The 20,607-nt window shown below is 44.8% G+C and overlaps 1 protein-coding gene across 1 annotated transcript in view; it reads right to left on the reverse strand.

The window, feature by feature from the left end:
* Positions 1-20,607, reverse strand: part of src (v-src avian sarcoma (Schmidt-Ruppin A-2) viral oncogene homolog) — a 44,514-nt gene that overhangs the window by 20,041 nt on the left and 3,866 nt on the right. Inside the window, exons 2-4 of the mRNA XM_056274745.1 lie at positions 4,036-4,297; positions 3,793-3,892; positions 38-136 (exon numbers count right to left, since the gene is read on the reverse strand). Of these exons, the coding sequence (XP_056130720.1) occupies positions 38-136; positions 3,793-3,892; positions 4,036-4,288 (452 nt within the window). The 5' untranslated portion in view covers positions 4,289-4,297. The remainder of the gene's footprint in view (positions 1-37; positions 137-3,792; positions 3,893-4,035; positions 4,298-20,607) is intronic.

Consider the following 20,607-nt stretch of genomic DNA (forward strand, 5'->3'; position numbering starts at 1 on the left):
GGAAGAGATAAAAGGGTGCACAAGAAGAAGGATTTACTCTTCTGCCTGGATGGAGTCTGATGGAGCCACATAATTGCTGGGGATATAACCACTCTCTCCGGTGGTCAGGGAGCGAGCCAGCCACCAGTCCCCTTCTCTGAGGAGATAAAATGAGAAAACACAGGCGTCACAGATGCTCGACACACATCTAAAAGACTAATGAAGCAGTGTTTATGAATCTCAAGGCCAATGTTCATCAAGTGTCTCAAACAGAAATAAGCCGAAGCTGATCTATCATTCCTTATGCTGCTTGGACTGAAATCAGTTGAATGACTCAGAGTAGGTGGTGGTTAATCCTACAGGAGCTTCCCTGACTCCTAGAGAAACTTGATAAATGCAGGCCCAGGTATCTCCTGGGAACCGATGCCATTGATTTTAATCCAGCATCCACATAACTGGTTCTGAAAAGGACTGTTTGTCCTTGATAAATCCCAATCAGCTGTGTTAGTGCTAAACCAGATCATAAGTATAGCAGCTACTGAGTCCTCACGGTCAAGACATCTAAAAGGAATATCTGAATGGATTCTTAATGATAGACCAATGCACATTCATGAGGGTATGACGGGCTCAGCAGGGAGCGATGGTACCTGTATGCTACAAGTTCGTCAGGGGTAAGTTGCTCTTGCTTTGCAGCACTGCATCGACTTTTAGGATTTAAACCATTGCATAAGTAAAATGTACGGTTATGTGTGCGCTACATGAGTCACCTCTAGCTGATACTTGATTTAAGTGCTGCAAAGCTTTAGAACAACTTCCCTTGACTACTGAGGGATCATAGGAAGAGTTAAGTGGTCTGTGCCGTTCTAATGGAGTGATGTTATAGTGCACAAGCATGTTCTTCAGGGGTGATTCAGGTGAGACACACACACACACACACACACACACACACACACACACACACACACACACACACACACACACTGGAGAAAGAGGAAATGTCTGCTACCGCCCCACACGCACACGCGCGCACACACACACAGGTACAACTGGACAAACACAACCACATTCCAATGACGTAAAATGCAAGAGGAACTTCACAAACCTGCAATTCACCTTCCTCCTAATAACAAATAAGATGGTGTGCGATGGAGAAGTGGGCAGAGTGAAAGAGAGATCAAAAAAAGAAAAAGGTGGAAAGGGAAGGGGTTAAAACAGAAAGTATGTGTTGAGAAGAAGCAGGCAAGTAACCAGTGGAGAACAGGATAGAATCAAAATACAACGAGAAAAACAGCCCCCCGCCACTACCATCCCTACACACAGTAAATTCCCAATTCAACAACTGACATTTCTTTCTTTCTGAAGACCTACAGTCGTGGCCAAAAATGTTGGCACCTTTGCCCTTTTTTTTTAAAAGGATGCACAATTCCCACACCAAGTCATTAAAACAAAAAGGATATTAAGAAATACTGTTTGCTTTGCACAATGGAGCTTAAAAAAAACTGCAAAATTGGTGCTCCTCAAATCATTCCTGATCGAAATTATTCCTCTGAAATGATGCCTTCATAATCTCTTCCTAACATGAAGAGATTATAAAGGCATTTTGGTACACAGTGTTAAACCCAGTGTTGGGAGGCTGGGTCTTCGATAAAGGCCACGGGTCTTATTGCAGGCATTTACCTAAAATACTGTAGTGCCTGAAAAGCTGTGGAGACATCTGAGAGCAGCAGCCTGGAGGGAGAAACCTGCACATCTGGGTCAACTTGTTAAGTTTGAACCTGAAAATTCGGCCACATGATTTTAACAACGGCAGTGACACCAAATATTAATTCAAAGGTGCCAATAAGGTTGTCAATGCCAGCTCCTCTTTATTCATTTTTTTGCTTTCAATAAATAAAGTGAAATTTAAAAAAAAAGAAGTGCAACCATCCATCCATCCATCCATCCATTATCCAAACCGCTTATCCAAGTAGGGTCACGGGATGCTGGAGCCTATCCCAGCAGTCATTGGGCGGTAGGCAGGGAGACACCCTGGACAGGCCGCCAGGCCATCACAGGGCAGACACATTCACACCTAGGGACAATTTAGTATGGCTGATTCACCTGACCTACATGTCTTTGGACTGTGGGAGGAAACCGGAGCACCCGGATGAAACCCACAAAGACACGGGGAGAACATGCAAATTCCACACGGAGGATGACCTAAGATGACCTCCAAGGTTGGACTACCCCGGGGTTCAAACCCAGGAGGTGACCATGCTAACCACTGCACCACCACGCCGCCCCCCTTGAAATATGGTGAAATTAAAATATTATGCCCCCTGAAATGGAAGGGTTACTCAAAAACGCACTGGAGATCATTACTTTGGTTACTTCCCACTCCTTGCGCAGAGCTCTCAGCAAACAGTAACAATATTTCAGTGCATTGGCAGTCTTCAACAAAATGGTGCAGGTGAGAGGAATGATAGGCATGACGTTGTCGTAGAAGGGATGTGACGGGCACTAGTAAAGCTGGAAGACCTTGGTCGTTAAGGACACATACTCAAGTTGCAGTGTAAGGCTCTCCCTTCGGACACATCATGTAAAACTGCTCTCCATGAAGCTCTCAGCAAGGCCAGATTAGTTAAGTGAAATACAAGTTAAATACAGATTAGTTAAATAAATAAAAGGGGAAAAAATGTGCAGAGATAGAAAAAATGTGCATTACTCTTAGACGAGTGATGAAACGTTTCTGTCAATAACTGTTGTGTCCAGATGAACTGATTCAACTTTCTCTGACGTGCAGAGAATTGTGAGCTATTCAAAAACAACACAAGGGCACCAGTCTTTTTGGCCATGGCAGTATGTATTGACCACTCTAAAAGCTAACTTTATAATGTCTAAATCACAATGCAAGTACGAGAGAGAGAGTGAAGGCACAATAATAAGGCAAAACGGGTGTTATTAGAAGGACATGGAGTTGCTACGGAACCTATGTCATAATAATGTCGGGCTAACATGTCATTCATTGTGTTACTATCGTGCACCATGCAGCCATCAGGAAGCCAAGACAAAGCTAAAGTGCTCCTTATTTGACATCTTAGCCATTAACGTGTTCATAGGATCTGGGTGTGCTTGACCCAATAATGAAACAAGTCGCTAGCTTGGGAGCCAGACGCATCGGTAATCCACTATTGTCCTCAGCTCGTGCCTTCTAGGTCAGCAGTTTGTTAGGGGGCAGGCAGGGTTGGGGGTACAGCGGCACAAACTCATGGTCCACCGATTCCTGTAGTGAGGCTCCGCTTTGAAAACAAACAAGATCCTCCTTAAACAGGTTAGCTTTGCTTTGCAGGGTGTTAATAAGTTTATGTCGTCGTTTTTTTATTTTTAATTTTTCCCAAGCACTTAACCTACTTTTCAGGAATTAGTTAGCGGGGCACAACGGAATAACATCCTCATTGTGAATGGGCAGGAGAAAAACAGAAAACTGTGAAGAAACTTCTCAGTTCTTGCAAAAACTGAGAGGGGGGGGGACGGTGTATCGATTGGTTGGGCTTTCAGAGATAAGTGACATGCAGTTTGGGTGATGGTGGAGGAGGGCATAACAGACAGACAGTATGGCAGTAACCGAGACAGACGTGTAGAGAACAATGTGTTATGTGTCTATATAGTATGTGTGTGTTTAACCCATATCACCATCCACCCTGTGTACGGTGTGTTTTTAGAGTATTCCTGAATCTAGGTGTGATTGTGAGAGAGCGAATGAAGAGAGGGAAGGCTTGATCAATGATAAGTGTGACTGTTTGTATGATCATTTGTTTTTTTTTTCTTCCTTACGTGTTGTTGACAATCTGTAAGCGTTCACCCTTCCTGAAAGACAGATCTGAGGCAGTTCGAGACTCGTAGTCGTACAGTGCCACAAATGTCGTCACGCCTCCTGTTGGGACAGCAAAGTGCATCATACATCATGGGTGATGTATAAATTGAATAATTAACAGAGGGAAAAAAAACATGGAAAAATGGAGGGAAAGGTCACGTATAGCCCTTGCATAGTTTAACTAACATAACTGAGTTTCCCACCTGCTAGTGTGCTTCTGTTGGGAGAAGTGACACTACTGTTGTCCACACCCCCAAACAGGGCCAGCTCTGCATTACTGGCCATGGGCTGGGTGCCCCGGAGGCCCCCGTCCACTGTAGGGCTCCGATTAGGTGTTAATGAATGTTGAGTGGAGTTGAGGTGGTGGCTGCCAACGCCTCCCCCAGAGCTGAGGTTGCCATCGAGGCTTCTTGTTCGCTGGCCTACATCCTTGGGTTTGCTCTTGGATCCCCCCATGGCCTAGGCCTATAGGACAGTCAGAGAGAAGAAAACAAAAATCATTATTCCTCAGTTGAAATAAATAAATAACCGTTAAAATGTCCTTACAAGGCTCCGAAGAGGACAAAGTACATAACATTTCCAAAGCCTTTGTCAAATGGACTAATGTCATCCTCCTAGAATAGTAACAGTAGTTTATCTGGCAAAATTCCAGTGACTGCGACAAGGCCGGATGAAGAAACCAGAGACGGATTGGAAACCACAGCTCTGGCTCCACAGAGACACAGTGTCACGTAGACCGCATGAACCAATACTTCCCTAAGGATGGTCTAGCAGCTGCCACTTGGAAAACAGACGCGGGCTTCACTACCCCCCAGCTACCACCAGCAATAAACCAACACAGGCCAACGTGTCATACACGCCCACATGCACATATGCTTGCTCATATAAAGATGCGCACCCACGCACAAACACACACGCACACACACACAGATATGCACACACACACACAAACAACTGCTTTGACGAGAAGCATCCCAGTATGCTACATAGCATTGTGGTGTGTTTATTCTGACTTTTCCCACCCTTGTGAATGAATAATGAGAAAAAGGGCTTTGTTTATGCTCAAAAAAGATGGCCAATGATCTCTCTAGTCATACCCCTGTCATCCTAGTGAATGATGGTAAGAACTGATGTGGGACAAGTGTGGGCACTGCACTCTAAATGATCATGACTACCCCCCAATCAGTGGAGCAGCGTGCTCCCAATACATCCGTCTAATTAGCCGTGTGGTAACACAGCTCGACCGAGCTTGCATTTTTACTGTAGATTGTGCTGACTGTATGCCAATTTGTTTCAGTGAGAGGGGGACTGTGTGAGATTGCCAGTAGTTGAATATATATATATCAAGGAGTGTTTATTGAAATTTTGTAATACAGACTGAAACCCAATGAAAGCGCACCAAAAATTGAGAGATTTTATGATTGCCATGGCTCTTCTCTGTCTTTCTATCTACCCCCCCCCACCCTCTCCCGGTTTCTCAAACCTCCTCGCCTACTCCGGCACGTGAAGTATCTCCGGCCTCTGTAATCACAGCTTAGCACAGGGAAATCATTATGCTAAGCCAGGGATAATTTAAGGACTCAAGTCTCTGCTATCATGGACAGATAGTGCCACTGGGGACTTGGTAGGAAATAGTAATTTACAGAAAAACCTAAATTCTTTTTATAGTAATGTCAGTGGAGTCTTCCTGGAGCTCCACTGCTGATGAGCAAGTAAGTGAAATGGTTACTCCATTTGTCATCAGGTCAGAGTGCACAAGGTCAGTGTCAGGATGCATAACCCTATGGTGTCCATAGGGTTATGGAGTCCATGAGTTCTTTTTTTTTTAAACTTTTATTAGACAGGGACAGTGAAAGGCAGACAGGAAATGGGAGTGAGAGAGAGGGGTATGACATGCAACAAAGGTCGCCGGCTGGAATCAAACCGGCAATGGTTGCAGCCATTCAGCTACGGAGGCGCCCCGAGTCCATGAATTCTTTATATCTAACTTGGGTCATTCGCATACACAGACATCTTCAAGCCTTGAGTATCTTTTAATCGAGTTACGCTACATGGAGGAGACTGGCGGCCAGGCAAACAGGACATGGATGTCTTCTCTGTCGGAGAAATGCGATGACATATGCTGCAGGAACACGTGCAGCACAAACAGAAATTTTTCATCCATCATGCAAATGAAGTTAGTGAAAGTGGTACAGGGTTCTTTAGGAATTAATGCATGACATCCGGAGACTCGTATGGATTTGATCTACATGGGTGCCTGGCCAAGATGTAGTTTAGGAAATGGTAATAACAGTGGTAAGAGTGAAAGGCAGAGGCGAACACAGAGGGGGGGGGGGGGGTGTCGCACAGAAACAGGGAAGGGGAGGGGAAGCAACATGAAGGTTTGTTTTCGCCAAGCCACATGAATAGGAGGGGGTGGGGTAGGGGTGTGGGGCGTGGCGGTGGGTTAGCGAGGAGGGGTCAATATTTCCCCCCTAAGGCCATGTCTACATAAAAGGGGTCCAGATATACATTCAGCCTAACAGTGCGCAGGTTAACACACATCCAGACACGAGCGGACAAAAAGATGCAACGAGGACTGGTGGCAGCGGGCGCCTGTGTGTTTGTGCCTTTTGTGCAGCAGACTGGCTGCATGGCTAATGAGCCCTGCTCACTCATCTCCATCCCGCAGTCCTAGAAAAGCCTTGCCCATTCCACACAATTGCCTCTTTCACTTAACGAGATGTCAGCTTAATGAGACTTCACAGAGTAGGTTTATGCAACGCATTATGACGACAACCCTTGCATTAACAACTTTAATCTTGTGTAATGTAACCCTTTGCACCGTTCATCAGTAGTTCATGCATCGCCATTTAAAACAGAAACTTGGTGACAAAAGTCACTTCAAATGTTCACAAACTGCAATAGTTTTTACCTCTGAAATGAATTAAGTTGATGCCTCTAAAAACCTAAGTAGAAATTAATCCCTTTTGTGTAATAATAGCAACGAAAGGCTGACCGCAGAAGGTCAAAACAGCACGAATCTCCCCAGAAAGAGAGAAGTGAGTGAATCAAACATGAAACAGAACTTGAAGGGGAGTCTGGGGCCTTTCTTCATAGTTGGTTTCAAACAAAGGCCTCTATTGTCAGCGCACAGCGGGCCGGGATGCACAAGACAGAAGTGGCCTGTGGCCTGCATGCTGGCAGAGCCTAGCATGTTTTACTTTCTTTTTTTCCACTGAAAGTCACGGGGAAATATGGAAATGAAAGAGGTCATGAAGCTGAACACTCATGTTTTGCAGGAGGGAAAGAACGATCGGGTGTGTGCACGCTTGTGTGTCTGTGTGCATGCGTGTGTGTGTGTGTGTGTGTGTGTGCACGTGCAAGCGTTCCATGTGTTTGATCGGTCAGTAAGATCCTCCCTCATCATAGAGGTTTTAGGAGGTGTCTAATTTGGCTCTGGTGGGCCTGAGGTACAGTAACCAATGAGCACCTGCCCTTTTGTGAGGCAGTTACATGAAAATCCCTCCGGCGAGGCAGGCATGGGGTGGGGGAGGGAGATGGGGTTTGCTTAATTATGCACGAGATGCAGCAATGAATTCCAAATCCCTAAAGTCTTGTGGGCTTTCGTTGAACGGGAATAGTCTTGCTGTTGGGGGTTGTTTTTTTTCCCTCAATGTGACATGCTTTTTTTTTTCTTCCCATTTTCCTTTCTTTCTCATTCCTTGAGAAAGGGTCACAACAATTATCTTCCAATAGTATCCACGGACTGAAACAAGAGACGAAGTACTGTATTCCTCTACCTCCACACATCACTGATCAGATCTGTTAGAGGAGTGTATCGATACTCCGCGATCAATTCAATGACACAAACTTTGCAGTGATTACTGAGGGATTTTTTCTTTCTTTTTTTTTGTTTTGTTGAGATTTTCCCCCCTTTTTCTCCTCAACTGTACCTGGCCAATCGTCGCTGCTCCACCCCCTCTACCGATCCGGGGAGGGCTGCAGACTACCACCTGCCTCCTCCAATACATGTGGCGTCGCCAGCTGCTTCTTTTCACCTGACAGTGAGGAATTTTGCCAGGGAGACATAGCGCGTGGGAGGATCATGCCATTCCTGCCCACTTCCCCCTCCCCACCGAACAGGCACTCTGACTGACCAGAGGAGGCACTAGAGCAGCGACCAGGACAGATACCCACATCCGGCTTCCCACCCGCAGACACGGCCAATTGTGTCTGTTGGGACACCTGACCAAGCCGGAGGTAACACGGGGATTCGAACCGGCGATCCCCGTGTTGGTAGGCAACGGAATAGACTGCCACGCCAGCTGGATGCCCGGATTTTTTTTCATCTTTTGTAGAAGACCGAGCAGTCTTGCCCGTAATCATCAGTATCAAAACGGAGCAGGCTCTATTCAGACATTCTCCACGCAGACCTGGTGTGAGAGACAGAGATAGTGAAACTCTGCTATGCGAGGACGCAAGTCGGGACTTGTATGTTAAAATGACAGCTACAGTCCCCCCCATACCTCTGCCGCAGGGTATTTACTGTCATTCGTCTTTGGTCTGATGAGAGCACTGGGCATGTTCTGACAGACTACCTTTACAGGAAGACTAAACAGTTTCTATGCCTATGGCAAGAGGTGAAAGGTCACAAATCAAGCCTTTGTTATAACATGATAATTCCGGCAATTACAATGTTGCATTAGGACATTGTTACATTGTAATTTAGCAATTACAATGTAACAAGTGTTGCCTGCATAATGTGAGAGCCCTTTTATTTCTGTCTTTTCACCGATAACGATGGATCGCTGAGGACACGTGAGAGGGGATTATTCAGAGCTGTTCCCGCATGTCTTCTCAGATGCCAACTGACCTGTTTTACATGCTAAGCTGAAATACCAATGGAATCATAAGGGAAAAAACAACTAGGCACAGCCTCTCCGGGTTAATGAATCTCAAAATGAGATCAAGTGGTCCTGAATGCAGTCGCTGTGCTGGAACCGCACAGCAGACAGGGTGATGGAGACAACTCGGCATTTAGTCCCCGCAGGCCTTCTCTGTTAGTCGTCTTTCTGTGCAGCTGATATCAGTGAGAGAACAACAGGTGCCAGGAGATAGCATCCCGTTTTCAGTGCATTTCCTCAAAAGTTTAAAATGCCTCATGCATTGATGTGTGTGTGTGTGTGTGTGTGTGTGTGTGTGTGTGTGTGTGTGTGTGTGTGAGATATTTGATCATGCTTGAGTACAGAGACAGAGGCTCCAGAAGGCTGGGTAATAGGTGTAGGTGGACAGTGAAGATCAGGACAGTAAAAAAAAAAAAAAATGCAAGTGGGCACATAAATTTTGCATCTTTGTGCACTGCCACTAAAATCCCCAAAATGTTAGAAATGGTGACTCCAGCTGCACGGCCAAGGTTAAGGGATAACAAATGCGCAAACTGTTTCTTGTGGCTGTGTCTTTCTTTCAGCATCTGCTCTCTGAACCAAAGATATGAAGAACGCAGGAGTGTGTGGAGGACAAGTCAGGGTAAAAACCCCTGTTTGGGGGGAGTGATAGCAGTTGATGGATACCTGATAAAACATAGACCAAGCCCGGTTTTCTTGGTTCTGTAGCTATACTCTCGTATAAAAACACCCTGTGCACATACCAACAGCAATCCATCTCAGACGAGTAGGAATTAAGGCATGAGGTTGGTATGTGGGCGTGTGTACATGACAGAGAGTGGGTGTGTGTACAGTTATGGCATGAATGTGTGTATGAGCATGTGTGTATATATGAGCATGAGCGTGTGTGTGTGTGTGTGTGTGAGTATAAGTGCGACTCTGTGAGTGTGTGATCCCACTGGAGGTCTGGTGCATGTATTCCTTCATCTTAATGCTCTCTATGTAATTACTACAGAGAAAAGTGCGGAGGCTTTGGCTCCTGCGTCACCAGACACCAATTGCAGCGTAATCCTGCCCTGCTTGTTCTGTCCAGATTATCAACATCAATTCCCTAATCGTGGTCGCCAAACGCCTGGATGACATTCCATCTGGGGGCCTGCAAACGACACAGTTATTGAAACCTTCATAACAGGTCAAACCACTCCCGCCGCCATTGCTGCTGCAGCGACGAGTTTGATGCACATCTCTCACCCTGTCTCGACAAACCCGTCTGCTGTGGGCGAGCAGTGACACTCAACTGGAGGCAGATCTCCAGCCAAGTCCTCCCAGAACAAGTTACCTTCAGGTAGACAAAGTTTCATTTAACAGGCCTAACTTTAATGATGCAAGTCAGCGCACAGACAGGTGGTCTGGTTCCCCTGGAGCGTACCAAAAGGTCAGTTAAGTTTCAACGCACTCTTGTCTCTATTCTCCTTCCATAAACAAGAATAGAGGAAATGGCTAATGGGACATGTTTACGCATACTCCTCCCACGCACCAGTTCCAACAACTGCCCCAGCTGACAGGACACGTGCGTCCGCACTTCCCATTTTAACGCTCAGCAAGTCAATCATTACAAAGAGTTGAGATGACACCTCGGTCCAGACGTCTCATATCTTGAACCCATACTGTTTTTGCATTTCACCTCTTCCTGTACCACAGGTAGTTCCCTGCAGTGTGACTCAAACTGTGAACCACTCGGATTCAGGAGGGCTCCTCCGTGTTTGGAGGTCTGAAGGTAAACAGACGCCCTCGGAGGTGGGACGTTGCTGAGTACGGGATAAAACGTGTGCAGCCAGCCCTGTGTGCTCCTGTCACGCAGACACAAGGGGATGGGAGGCGATCGAGTCAATATTTACCGCTCCACACGGACTCGGCCCGGCTGTTGCTATGGAGGCGATTCCGAGCATTCCACATGCAACAAACGGCACAGATGTGTGCTTCGTTGCGCACGCGCGCACACACACACACACGCACACACACACTTTTGGTGAGAAAAACAACAAAAAAGTGCCCAGAGAACACTGCAAAGCTTATCTGATAAAGAAAGAGGAAAGATTAGAGGAGGCTCCGTCTCTCTAAATTATGTGGGATGTCTGTCACTTCCTGACAGATAGAGACAGAGAGCGAGAGAGAGAGAGAGAGAGAGAGAGAGAGAGAGCGCGAGAGAGAGAGAGAGAGAGATCACCTGGGGAAATTCTTTCCATCTCTGCGTTTTTGTTTTATACCACAGGAGAGTCTCATAAAAACAGTGTAAACTCATTTTCCCAGCCTCTAAGGAGCCTGCAGTCCTCTGGCATGTATAATAGGATCAGAAGCTGTGAGCCCTTATCCCTTTCACTGTCGGTTTGTGTGCATTAGTGAGCATGTTTGTGTGTGTGTGTGTGTGTGTGTGTGTGTGTGTGTGTGTGTGTGTGTGTGTGTGTGTGTGTGAGTGTCTCTTGGCCAGTATTTGTGCTTTAGTGCAATCTGTGTCCAGATCACCTTTTGTTTGCCAAACAACACAATGAGTCTGCCGCAAAAATTCAAGCGACGTCTCTGGTCTGAACAGAAGCATGGCTGCTGGCCTGTCTTTCTGGTAAACTCCGTGGTCACTGAGCAATTTTAGTCTTTTTTTTTTTTACGATTTCTGAACAACAAACAACTGCTGGCACCGGCTGCAGGTTCATGGATTTTCTGTTATCCCCTGCTCCTAATCCGAGTATGACACACTCATGAAATTATTTTGGGATTGAAGCTCAGCAAGAAAATATCCAGCCCATTTTAGACGAGGTGATCCGCTGGCTTTTCCCAAGTGAAGTAAGGGGTGGGGACAAAACAGTCAAACTGAAACACTGAATCCAAGAGAACGGGAGGAGATTCAGCGGGATTCAGCAAACACTGTCGAAAACATCTCTACCATTTCCCCCCAAACTACAGTAGGCTTCGTCTATTCTGCAACTTTTTTTTAAGCTTCAACTTAAAGTACAACCAACTCCACCCAATTCATCCCCTATATTATCTCAAAGCCCGCAGAGTAACACTTGAACCCAATGCGCCACTGCTCAGTGTGCAGCTCTGTGATTAGAAATAAGCAAAAGGCCACATGGTTGTGTGAAACATAAGATACAGATCATGTGGCGAGAGAGATGGCGAAAGAATGCGTGACAGAGAGTGATAGTGATCGAGAGAGAGTGATCAAGTGATTGAGAAAGAGCAAGTGATAGAGGTATCGAGAGAGTGATAGTGATTGAGAGTGATCGAGAGAAAGTGATAGAGTGAGCGAGTGATAGAGTGATCGAGAAAGAGAGCAAGTGATCGAGAGAGAGAGAGTGATAGAGTGATTGACAGAATGATCAAGTGGGTGATAGAGTGATCGAGGGAGTGATAGTGATTGAGAGAGTGGTCAAGAGTGATTGAGTGATAGAGTGATTGAGAGATAGAGTAATCGAGAGAGCGAGTGATAGTAATCAGGAGAGAGATAGAGCGATCAAGAGAGAGAGCGATAGAGTGATCGAGAGAGGGTGAGAGTGATCGAGAGAGAGAGAGAGAGAGAGAGAGAGAGAGAGAGAGAGAGAGAGAGAGAGAGAGAGAGAGAGAGAGAGAGAGAGAGAGAGACTGCACCTTATGGTGTGAATCTTTCATCCACACAATGGCTTTTTGTGGACAAGTTCCAGGTTAACATATTTCCTGTGCACCAACAATATCACAATGTGTCTATGGATGGTGTATTGTGTAAAGACCCTGGCCTCTGAATCCCAGCAGGGGATTCTCTCTGGTGTTTCCCTACTCTGTGCCCCTCCCAGCTTTCAAACTATACTGTCTCAAAAAAACAAACCGAAAAAAAAAATGCAATGAGTTTAATATGCAACACCTTCAGCGTGAAAAACAGCCATTTGTCCCAAAACGGTGAAATACTTGAAGAAAGTTAATCAGTCAAGGAAGACAAAGCGCATTAGCTTTGGTGTCCATTTCATCCTGGTGCATGGTCATCTGCAACGGACCTAGAAGTCCTTATGATTTGCTGTGTGCCTCATGGTTGACTCCGTTTCCATCTCCATTCAAACACATCGTGGTTGACTCTTTGCATGTATTGTTATGAGGCCAGACTTGCAAAGTTTGTGTGTGAGCACCTGTATGACTGTGCAACCAGGAATTATAGCATAAGGCAGTGAAATGGTATTGACTTTTTTTTTTTAAATCAAGTATTCTTTGCACCTACAGTGTCAGTACAAAACAACAGCGAGCACACACACACGCACACACACACACACACACACACACACAGAACATGTTTAATTGTGGTTTGACTTAAGAGAAGTTTGCCTTGTTGAGTATACAGCCACCTTCAACCAGCTCTTCAACTAACATCACTAAACGGGGTGTGACAAGTGAGGCTTACAGAAGACAGACAGACAGAGTATTTTTGGAATTTCTTCCAGATAGCTCATCAGGAATGTTACACAACGGCAAAGTAATTAATATCAGTAGAGTACAGAGTCACTTCTAACTACCGTCTATTTTGTGTGAGAGAAGGTGAACCCTCAAAAGAGATGTATCAAGTCACCGATTGAGAAAACAGCCTGGCTATTCGTTGTTAAGTTGAAAGTAGGTGATGTTGGGGTGAGGAGCGTGCCTTGCTTTTTGGCTCTACCCCTCTTCATCGGTTTCCATGACACAGATACACATGGCAACCACAGCAGTTTCTCCTTCTGAAAACAACAAGATCTGAGGCATCTGTGGCTTCCACAGTACCGTGACTGCAGCAAGAGGACCTCCATGTGTTCACAGTATTGTGCTGAGAGTGAGAGAAGCCCCATATTGTGCCCCTGTGGTGTATTAAAAGACTAAGAATAGACAGGCTGATTTACTGCTGTATTGTCCAAAGCTGCCATGCTGCATTGCTGCCTGTGCGCTATAGGGCTTCTCACACACGCACATCCATTCCCTTTTCTTCTTTTAGGGTTTACTCTAACGTCTCTCTTACATCCCCTTCCTCTCTCTCTCTCTCTCACACTGTATCACGGCCCCATGCTCTCATCTAAATATGGTCATTATGCGTGCTGAGACTGATCATCTTTGGTCATGCGTTCAAACAAGAAGTCGGGGAGGGAGAGAGAGAGAGAGAGAGAGAGAAGGGGGGTGGAGGAGGGGAAGAAAGAGAGGGACAAGAAAAAGATAATCCTCAAAGGGTTTAGCTTTCTTTTCATCAGTTCTTACTCTCTCACACTCAATCCATCTCTCTTCTCTCTTTCGCTCTCCCCCCACTCTCTTTCTCCCAAGCCTTTCAGGAGATTTCCAGAGGGAAAATGGTGAAAATAAAGGAATTCAATTCCGTTGGCAGTTTGGGATGTGTCGGCCATAGGTCACGTGAGGAGGGAAAACATCCACTTTGTCTGTTACACAAATATTATTGAACTGGCACTCAAACCAACTGAGCGATGTTGACATTTTTTTGTGTTCAGCAAATCTACTTAAAGGAATATTTGACACCAGAAAAGGGGTGGGTAGAAGAAAAAAAAAGATTTACACACTGCATGAATTAAAGATAGTAGAGACTGCTTTGGATTGAAGCACTTCAGAGAAGACTATAGTCTTGAGGCATAAGCCCACATTCCCATGTCTACCAGCCGAACAAGAAGTAAAAATGGTAGCCTCAAACGAACTCACAAACAGTGATGTCAGACTCTTGAATGCACCCCTTTTCATCACATTTCACAGACATAGCATTTGAACTGCTCAAGTCCACAGAGGCTCCAGAGGGCCTCATGCTTCAGCCATCCCGGGCTTTCGGCGTTTAACTTCAGATCTACACAGCCAGGCATTAGCCGTTAGGAGAAATCCCTGCAACTCTAGATACGAGGCCTAACCTTAGAGGAATATATATATATATATATATATATATATATATATATATATATATATATATATATATATATATATACACACTACCGTTCAAAAGTTTGGGATCACCCAAACAATTTTGTGTTTTCCATGAAAAGTCACACTTATTCACCACCATATGTTGTGAAATGAATAGAAAATAGAGTCAAGACATTGACAAGGTTAGAAATAATGATTTGTATTTGAAATAAGATTTTTTTTACATCAAACTTTGCTTTCGTCAAAGAATCCTCCATTTGCAGCAATTACAGCATTGCAGACCTTTGGCATTCTAGCTGTTAATCTGTTGAGGTAATCTGGAGAAATTGCACCCCACGCTTCCAGAAGCAGCTCCCACAAGTTGGATTGGTTGGATGGGCACTTCTTTGAGCAGATTGAGTTTCTGGAGCATCACATTTGTGGGGTCAATTAAACGCTCAAAATGGCCAGAAAAAGAGAACTTTCATCTGAAACTCGACAGTCTATTCTTGTTTTTAGAAATGAAGGCTATTCCATGCGAGAAATTGCTAAGAAATTGAAGATTTCCTACACCGGTGTGTACTACTCCCTTCAGAGGACAGCACAAACAGGCTCTAACCAGAGTAGAAAAAGAAGTGGGAGGCCGCGTTGCACAACTGAGCAAGAAGATAAGTACATTAGAGTCTCTAGTTTGAGAAACAGACGCCTCACAGGTCCCCAACTGGCATCTTCATTAAATAGTACCTGTTAGAGCCTGTTTGTGCTGTCCTCTGAAGGGAGTAGTACACACCGGTGTAGGAAATCTTCAATTTCTTAGCAATTTCTCGCATGGAATAGCCTTCATTTCTAAGAACAAGAATAGACTGTCGAGTTTCAGATGAAATGTCTCTTTTTCTGGCCATTTTGAGCGTTTAATTGACCCCACAAATGTGATGCTCCAGAAACTCAATCTGCTCAAAGAAGTGCCCATCCAACCAATCCAACTTGTGGGAGCTGCTTCTGGAAGCGTGGGGTGCAATTTCTCCAGATTACCTCAACAAATTAACAGCTAGAATGCCAAAGGTCTGCAATGCTGTAATTGCTGCAAATGGAGGATTCTTTGACGAAAGCAAAGTTTGATGTAAAAAAAATCTTATTTCAAATACAAATCATTATTTCTAACCTTGTCAATGTCTTGACTCTATTTTCTATTCATTTCACAACATATGGTGGTGAATAAGTGTGACTTTTCATGGAAAACACGAAATTGTTTGGGTGATCCCAAACTTTTGAACGGTAGTGTATATATATATAATAAAAAGAAGACATGTAGGAGCAGTTCAGCAAAGCAAATAAATTAAGAAAAAAAGCCAGATCACAGCTGACTTCAACCAGGAAAACGTGTCCATTTCACTAAGTTATGACAGCGAGCCGGATGTATGTCGTGGCAAACAGGTTTGCGTGTGTGTGTGTGTGTGTGTGTGTGTGTGTGTGAGTGTGTGTGTGAGAGAGCATATACTGTGGCATTCCTAAGTTTCTTACAGGAGTGTGAGTGAGTCAAGTCATGGTTAAGGAATGCAGAGTGGAGGACAAGGGCGAGTTACGACTCCTCTCTGTCTCCCACACCCCACGGGAGGAATGCATGAGGAGCAGGTAGAGACAACATCCACTCGCAGGATACACAGATATACAACGCCGCCACGAGCCACAGACGCTGTCCTGGATCATTCCAAACAGCCCAAAATGCCAGGGAATTTGAATGCCAGTGTCAAACAGGCATGTCTTGGTAGATGACAACAAAAACAAAAAAAAGGAAAAAGAACTACTGAGAAAAAAAACATATATTGCTATTTTATCAACATTTTAAAATGCAAGCACAGTCATCAAACATAACAGGCCCAGGCCATGGCATTTAGATAACAGATTGGATGCAGCCCCCCACCCCACCCCAAAACACTGAAGTGATATATTCCTCCATCTCTTCTTCACCACCCCTTTGTTCACCAGGCCGATTTTAAAATTCAAATGTTCCTCTCTGGGGCAGTAAAGCAAGTGGGGGGTAAGCTGCCTGCCTGGGTGGTGTGGTTGGTGCTTCCATATGATGTGGGGAAGGGTGTGGTATCGGCTCTGCCCTGTACACTACCCTCTCTGCCACTGCCGAGCAAGAGAACGAAGACCCTTTTAAGAGCCACTATCACTTCCAGTTAAAGGGAAATGGTATTTTTTCAACATGTCTGTGAATGTTCTCATTCATCCAGGTCATGGTTATCCAAAGGAGTTGAATCAAATGCAACTGGACTTGGTATATATCCATGAAGACGTTTTGCCTCTCATCCAAGAGGCTTCCTCAGTTCGTGCCTTTCTGACTAGACGAAGCTAGTCTGACCAAAAAGCAGAAAATATTTTTTCAACCTAACCCCTGTTTTCCTATCATTAGGAGTCAAACTGAGCAATGGGTAGCAGAATCTTTTAAATTGATTCAGTGTTGAGCAAACTCGCGCCAGCCGACTGCTGCGCACCAAGCTGCAATGTAATCCTTTGGGGCAAATGTACTCGCCAATTAACATCCACTAAAAGAGCTGTTTTTTTGGCACTAATGGGCTCAAAATGTTGTGAGAAGTGTCTGAAAACACCTTCCATTATGAAAAGACAATCCCAGTACAATCAGTCAGCGCAGTGATAGACCTTTTTTTTTTTTTACATTTTCTAACCAACGCTTCCACTGTTGTCTTACTGTAACAACTCACGAGATTACGGAGCAAGACTTCTTCTCTGGGGTTAGAAATTTATACGTTTAGATATGACTCCTCTAAAATATTGAGCCATTTAGTGCCAAAAAAACCCAGCTTTTAGTGGATGTTATTTGGCGAGCACTATTGCTCTGAAGGATTACATTGCACCAGTCAGCTGACGTGATCTTGCCCAATACTGAATCAGTTTATGTTCTAGTGCCCTTTGATAGGTTTGACTCCGAACGGTAGGAAAATAGGATCTGTGTTAAAAAATACCAGAGCACAGGGGCAGACAGGGGTGACTGCAGGTCAGAGCCCAGGACCACCAATCCTTTACTTAGGAAAGTGAGGTAGCTTGCAGTGACCCTCGCTGGGCACCACTGTTTCAATCCCTGCTCCCCTGCACATTCAACATCGATGTCCTAATTGTTCTTTATCGTCCCACATTGCTTCAACATCTTTTGGGCAAATCTTAAGATCTAAAGGATTCAACATAAGAGTCCAGGAAAATTGCTGCCTGCCCCCGAGATTTTGGGGGAAGCTGAAGCTATATGAAAGAGACATAAATAACTAATTACTAGGGGTGTAATAATAGACCGTGGCACGATATTTCATGATTCAAAAATATGATGATACGCATTGTGAAGCTGAAAAATTGATCGCAATATTAAGTCAATTAAACTGTGATCCCCAGAGGATGTAGATATGTTAATGAAGGGGCATCCAGGTGGCGTGGTGGTCTATTCCGTTGCCTACCAACACGGGGATCGGCGGTTCAAATCCCCGTGTTACCTCTGGCTTGGTCAGGCGTCCCTACGGCCGTGTCTGCGAGTGGGAAGCTGGATGTGGGTAATAAAAAGATATGTTAATGAAAGCCACTTCATTTTACATTGTATTCTTACAATGATTTTGTTCTCTGCATTTAACCCATCCTATTGTACAGGAGCAGTGGACAGCTGCAGCACCTGGGAACCAACTCCAGTTCTTCTTTCAATTTCCTTGCTCAGAGGCACAGGCAGGAGTATTAACCCTAACATGCATGTCTTTTTGATGGTGGGAGGAAACCGGAGCACCCAGAGGAAACCCGTGCAGACACGAGGAGAACATGCAAATTCCACACAGAAAGGACCTGGGACGACCTGGGGTTCAAACCCAGGACCTTCTTGCTGTGAGGCAACAGTGATGCACAGTAATGCAAGGGGACGCAATATGTTCACTGGCCGTAGTGATCAAATGTTGGCAAGAAAATGGAGGAGGAGGTGGAAATAGAGGATGCTCCATCAAACTTTGTCAGTTGTATGGCATAATGTTGGTTTTCGAGCACAGAGTCAAGAAAATAGTGACAAGATTGTGGACCTTGTCACCATTTTGGACACAAGATTGTGGACCTTGTTACTAAGACTATTTGCAAGCTCTACCGGTGCACCATGGCTTACACACAACGGCTAACACCACTAACATACTCCACCATCTACAACAGCATCATAAGGACAAGCTACACTCGCAACTTGTTAAATTAGCAAAAAGCCAAACAACTCTCAAGAAGTCATTTGCTGCACCACTTCTGCCACCAAGTCAGCGGGCGAAAGAGATAACACAAAGCATCAGGATTTTTATAGCCAAAGACATGAGACCATTTTCAGCAGTTGAGGATGAAGGATTTAAAAAAAAGTTGTCAACACGCTGGAGCCCAAATATCACATTCCATCACATAAACATTTCAGCAAATCTGTAGTTCCTACCATGTATGAGGATGTGAAAGTAAAGGTCAAAGAGGCCCTCCAGAAGGCTGAGAGAGTCACGATAACCACAGACGGCTGGACCTCTCCTGCTACCCAAAGCTACATAACCATCACAGCCCACATCATCAACTGCCAGCTGATGAAGTGGGCTGGTGGGTTTTGTTCTCCAAATGCACATGAGGTTGTATCGAACCAGGAGCCCTGAATCGTCTATCGAATCGAATTGTGAGTTGACTGTATCTTTACACCCCTACTAGTTACACTTAACAAAGCATCTGGGACCCGTGTTTCTGTAGGTGCAATAAAATCAAGTGTTTTATGTTGTGACGCCGTAGCAATGATTTCCCTCAGACGAATTCCTACACATGTTGATTTTGATTTCAATACCTCAGAAACAACCTAATCTGAGATTAGTCACAACCTCAAGGCATGTCACATTCTGAACTTTTCACATAAAAATGTCCCCATTTCCTGGTTTAGCTCAGATTATAAAGCCTGCCTGGGAGAGATGTTGACAAGGGTCAGTTTGTTCCGTTGACACAGGCTCTATGTAAAACTCACATGTCAACGCGCTGAGGTGATTTTCAGAGGAGGGAGAAAATCAGGTTTCAGCAGAGTAGAAAAAAAAAACCACTGCTCACCATCTCAGCTTTGGACCACATGTGCCCTCGCACCTACCTGCCAGGATCCTACATCTCTTGTGGCAAGCAAGGCTAATATTTGTATGCTAGGTTATATTACAACAGTAAAGCTGACTTGCTGAGTTTTTTTTTAATCTATTCACCTCCCTCCAACACAGCTGACTGGCTTGTCTCTCTATTAAGAACTTATTAAGTAGTATGGTGCTCTTAACAAACACAAAACACATATTTGTGAAATACCTGCTTCTGTAAAAGTGAATGAGTGGAAGCTGAAAGTCCAAGTGGGCAATTTTGATGGCCAAAAGACAACTGTAATAATTGACACTTTATTTGTCTTTACTTGTATGTGAATATGCATAAATTTGCTTGTGAATGGCTGGGTAGGCCATGAGTTTGCAATGTATATAATTGTTCAACAATGTTTATAGATATAAGCCTATATCATGACAAAACCACACCACTGAGGTTTTGTCATGCTATAGGCTTTGTACTTATCATCAGTGTTTGCCACACTGATGATAGATAAGTAATGGGACCTCTCCATTTTATGGTTGACCCACTGGATCACCTCCCCCCCTTGGAGTGCCAGGGCCTCAGGATTTACAAAATAAGCATCGGTAAAGACCCAGTGGGTTGAGGCAGTGGTGCAGCAAAGGGAAAGAGCAGCATGTACTCTTCCCAGCACCCCATCCAAACCAGGCCTGCACAGCTGCGCCTACACAAAGACACACAGAGATGCATCTCTCTGAAAGCCAAAGATGTTTTTGTTTCTTTCATTAGAAACGTGCAGAGCGGGGCCGTGTGGTAGCGGGGAGGGGAAGAAAAAGTAGTGTGAGACTGATCATCCTTCCAGTGTTTAACAGTGGAGGGATTGAGTGGGGATGCGTGGCCTGTGTCACCCTGGCCCGTTCCCAGAGCAGAGGGACAGGAAGTGGC

This window comes from Lampris incognitus, chromosome 2, assembly GCF_029633865.1.
Source record: "Lampris incognitus isolate fLamInc1 chromosome 2, fLamInc1.hap2, whole genome shotgun sequence".
In the NCBI taxonomy this organism is placed as follows: Eukaryota; Metazoa; Chordata; class Actinopteri; order Lampriformes; family Lampridae; genus Lampris; species Lampris incognitus.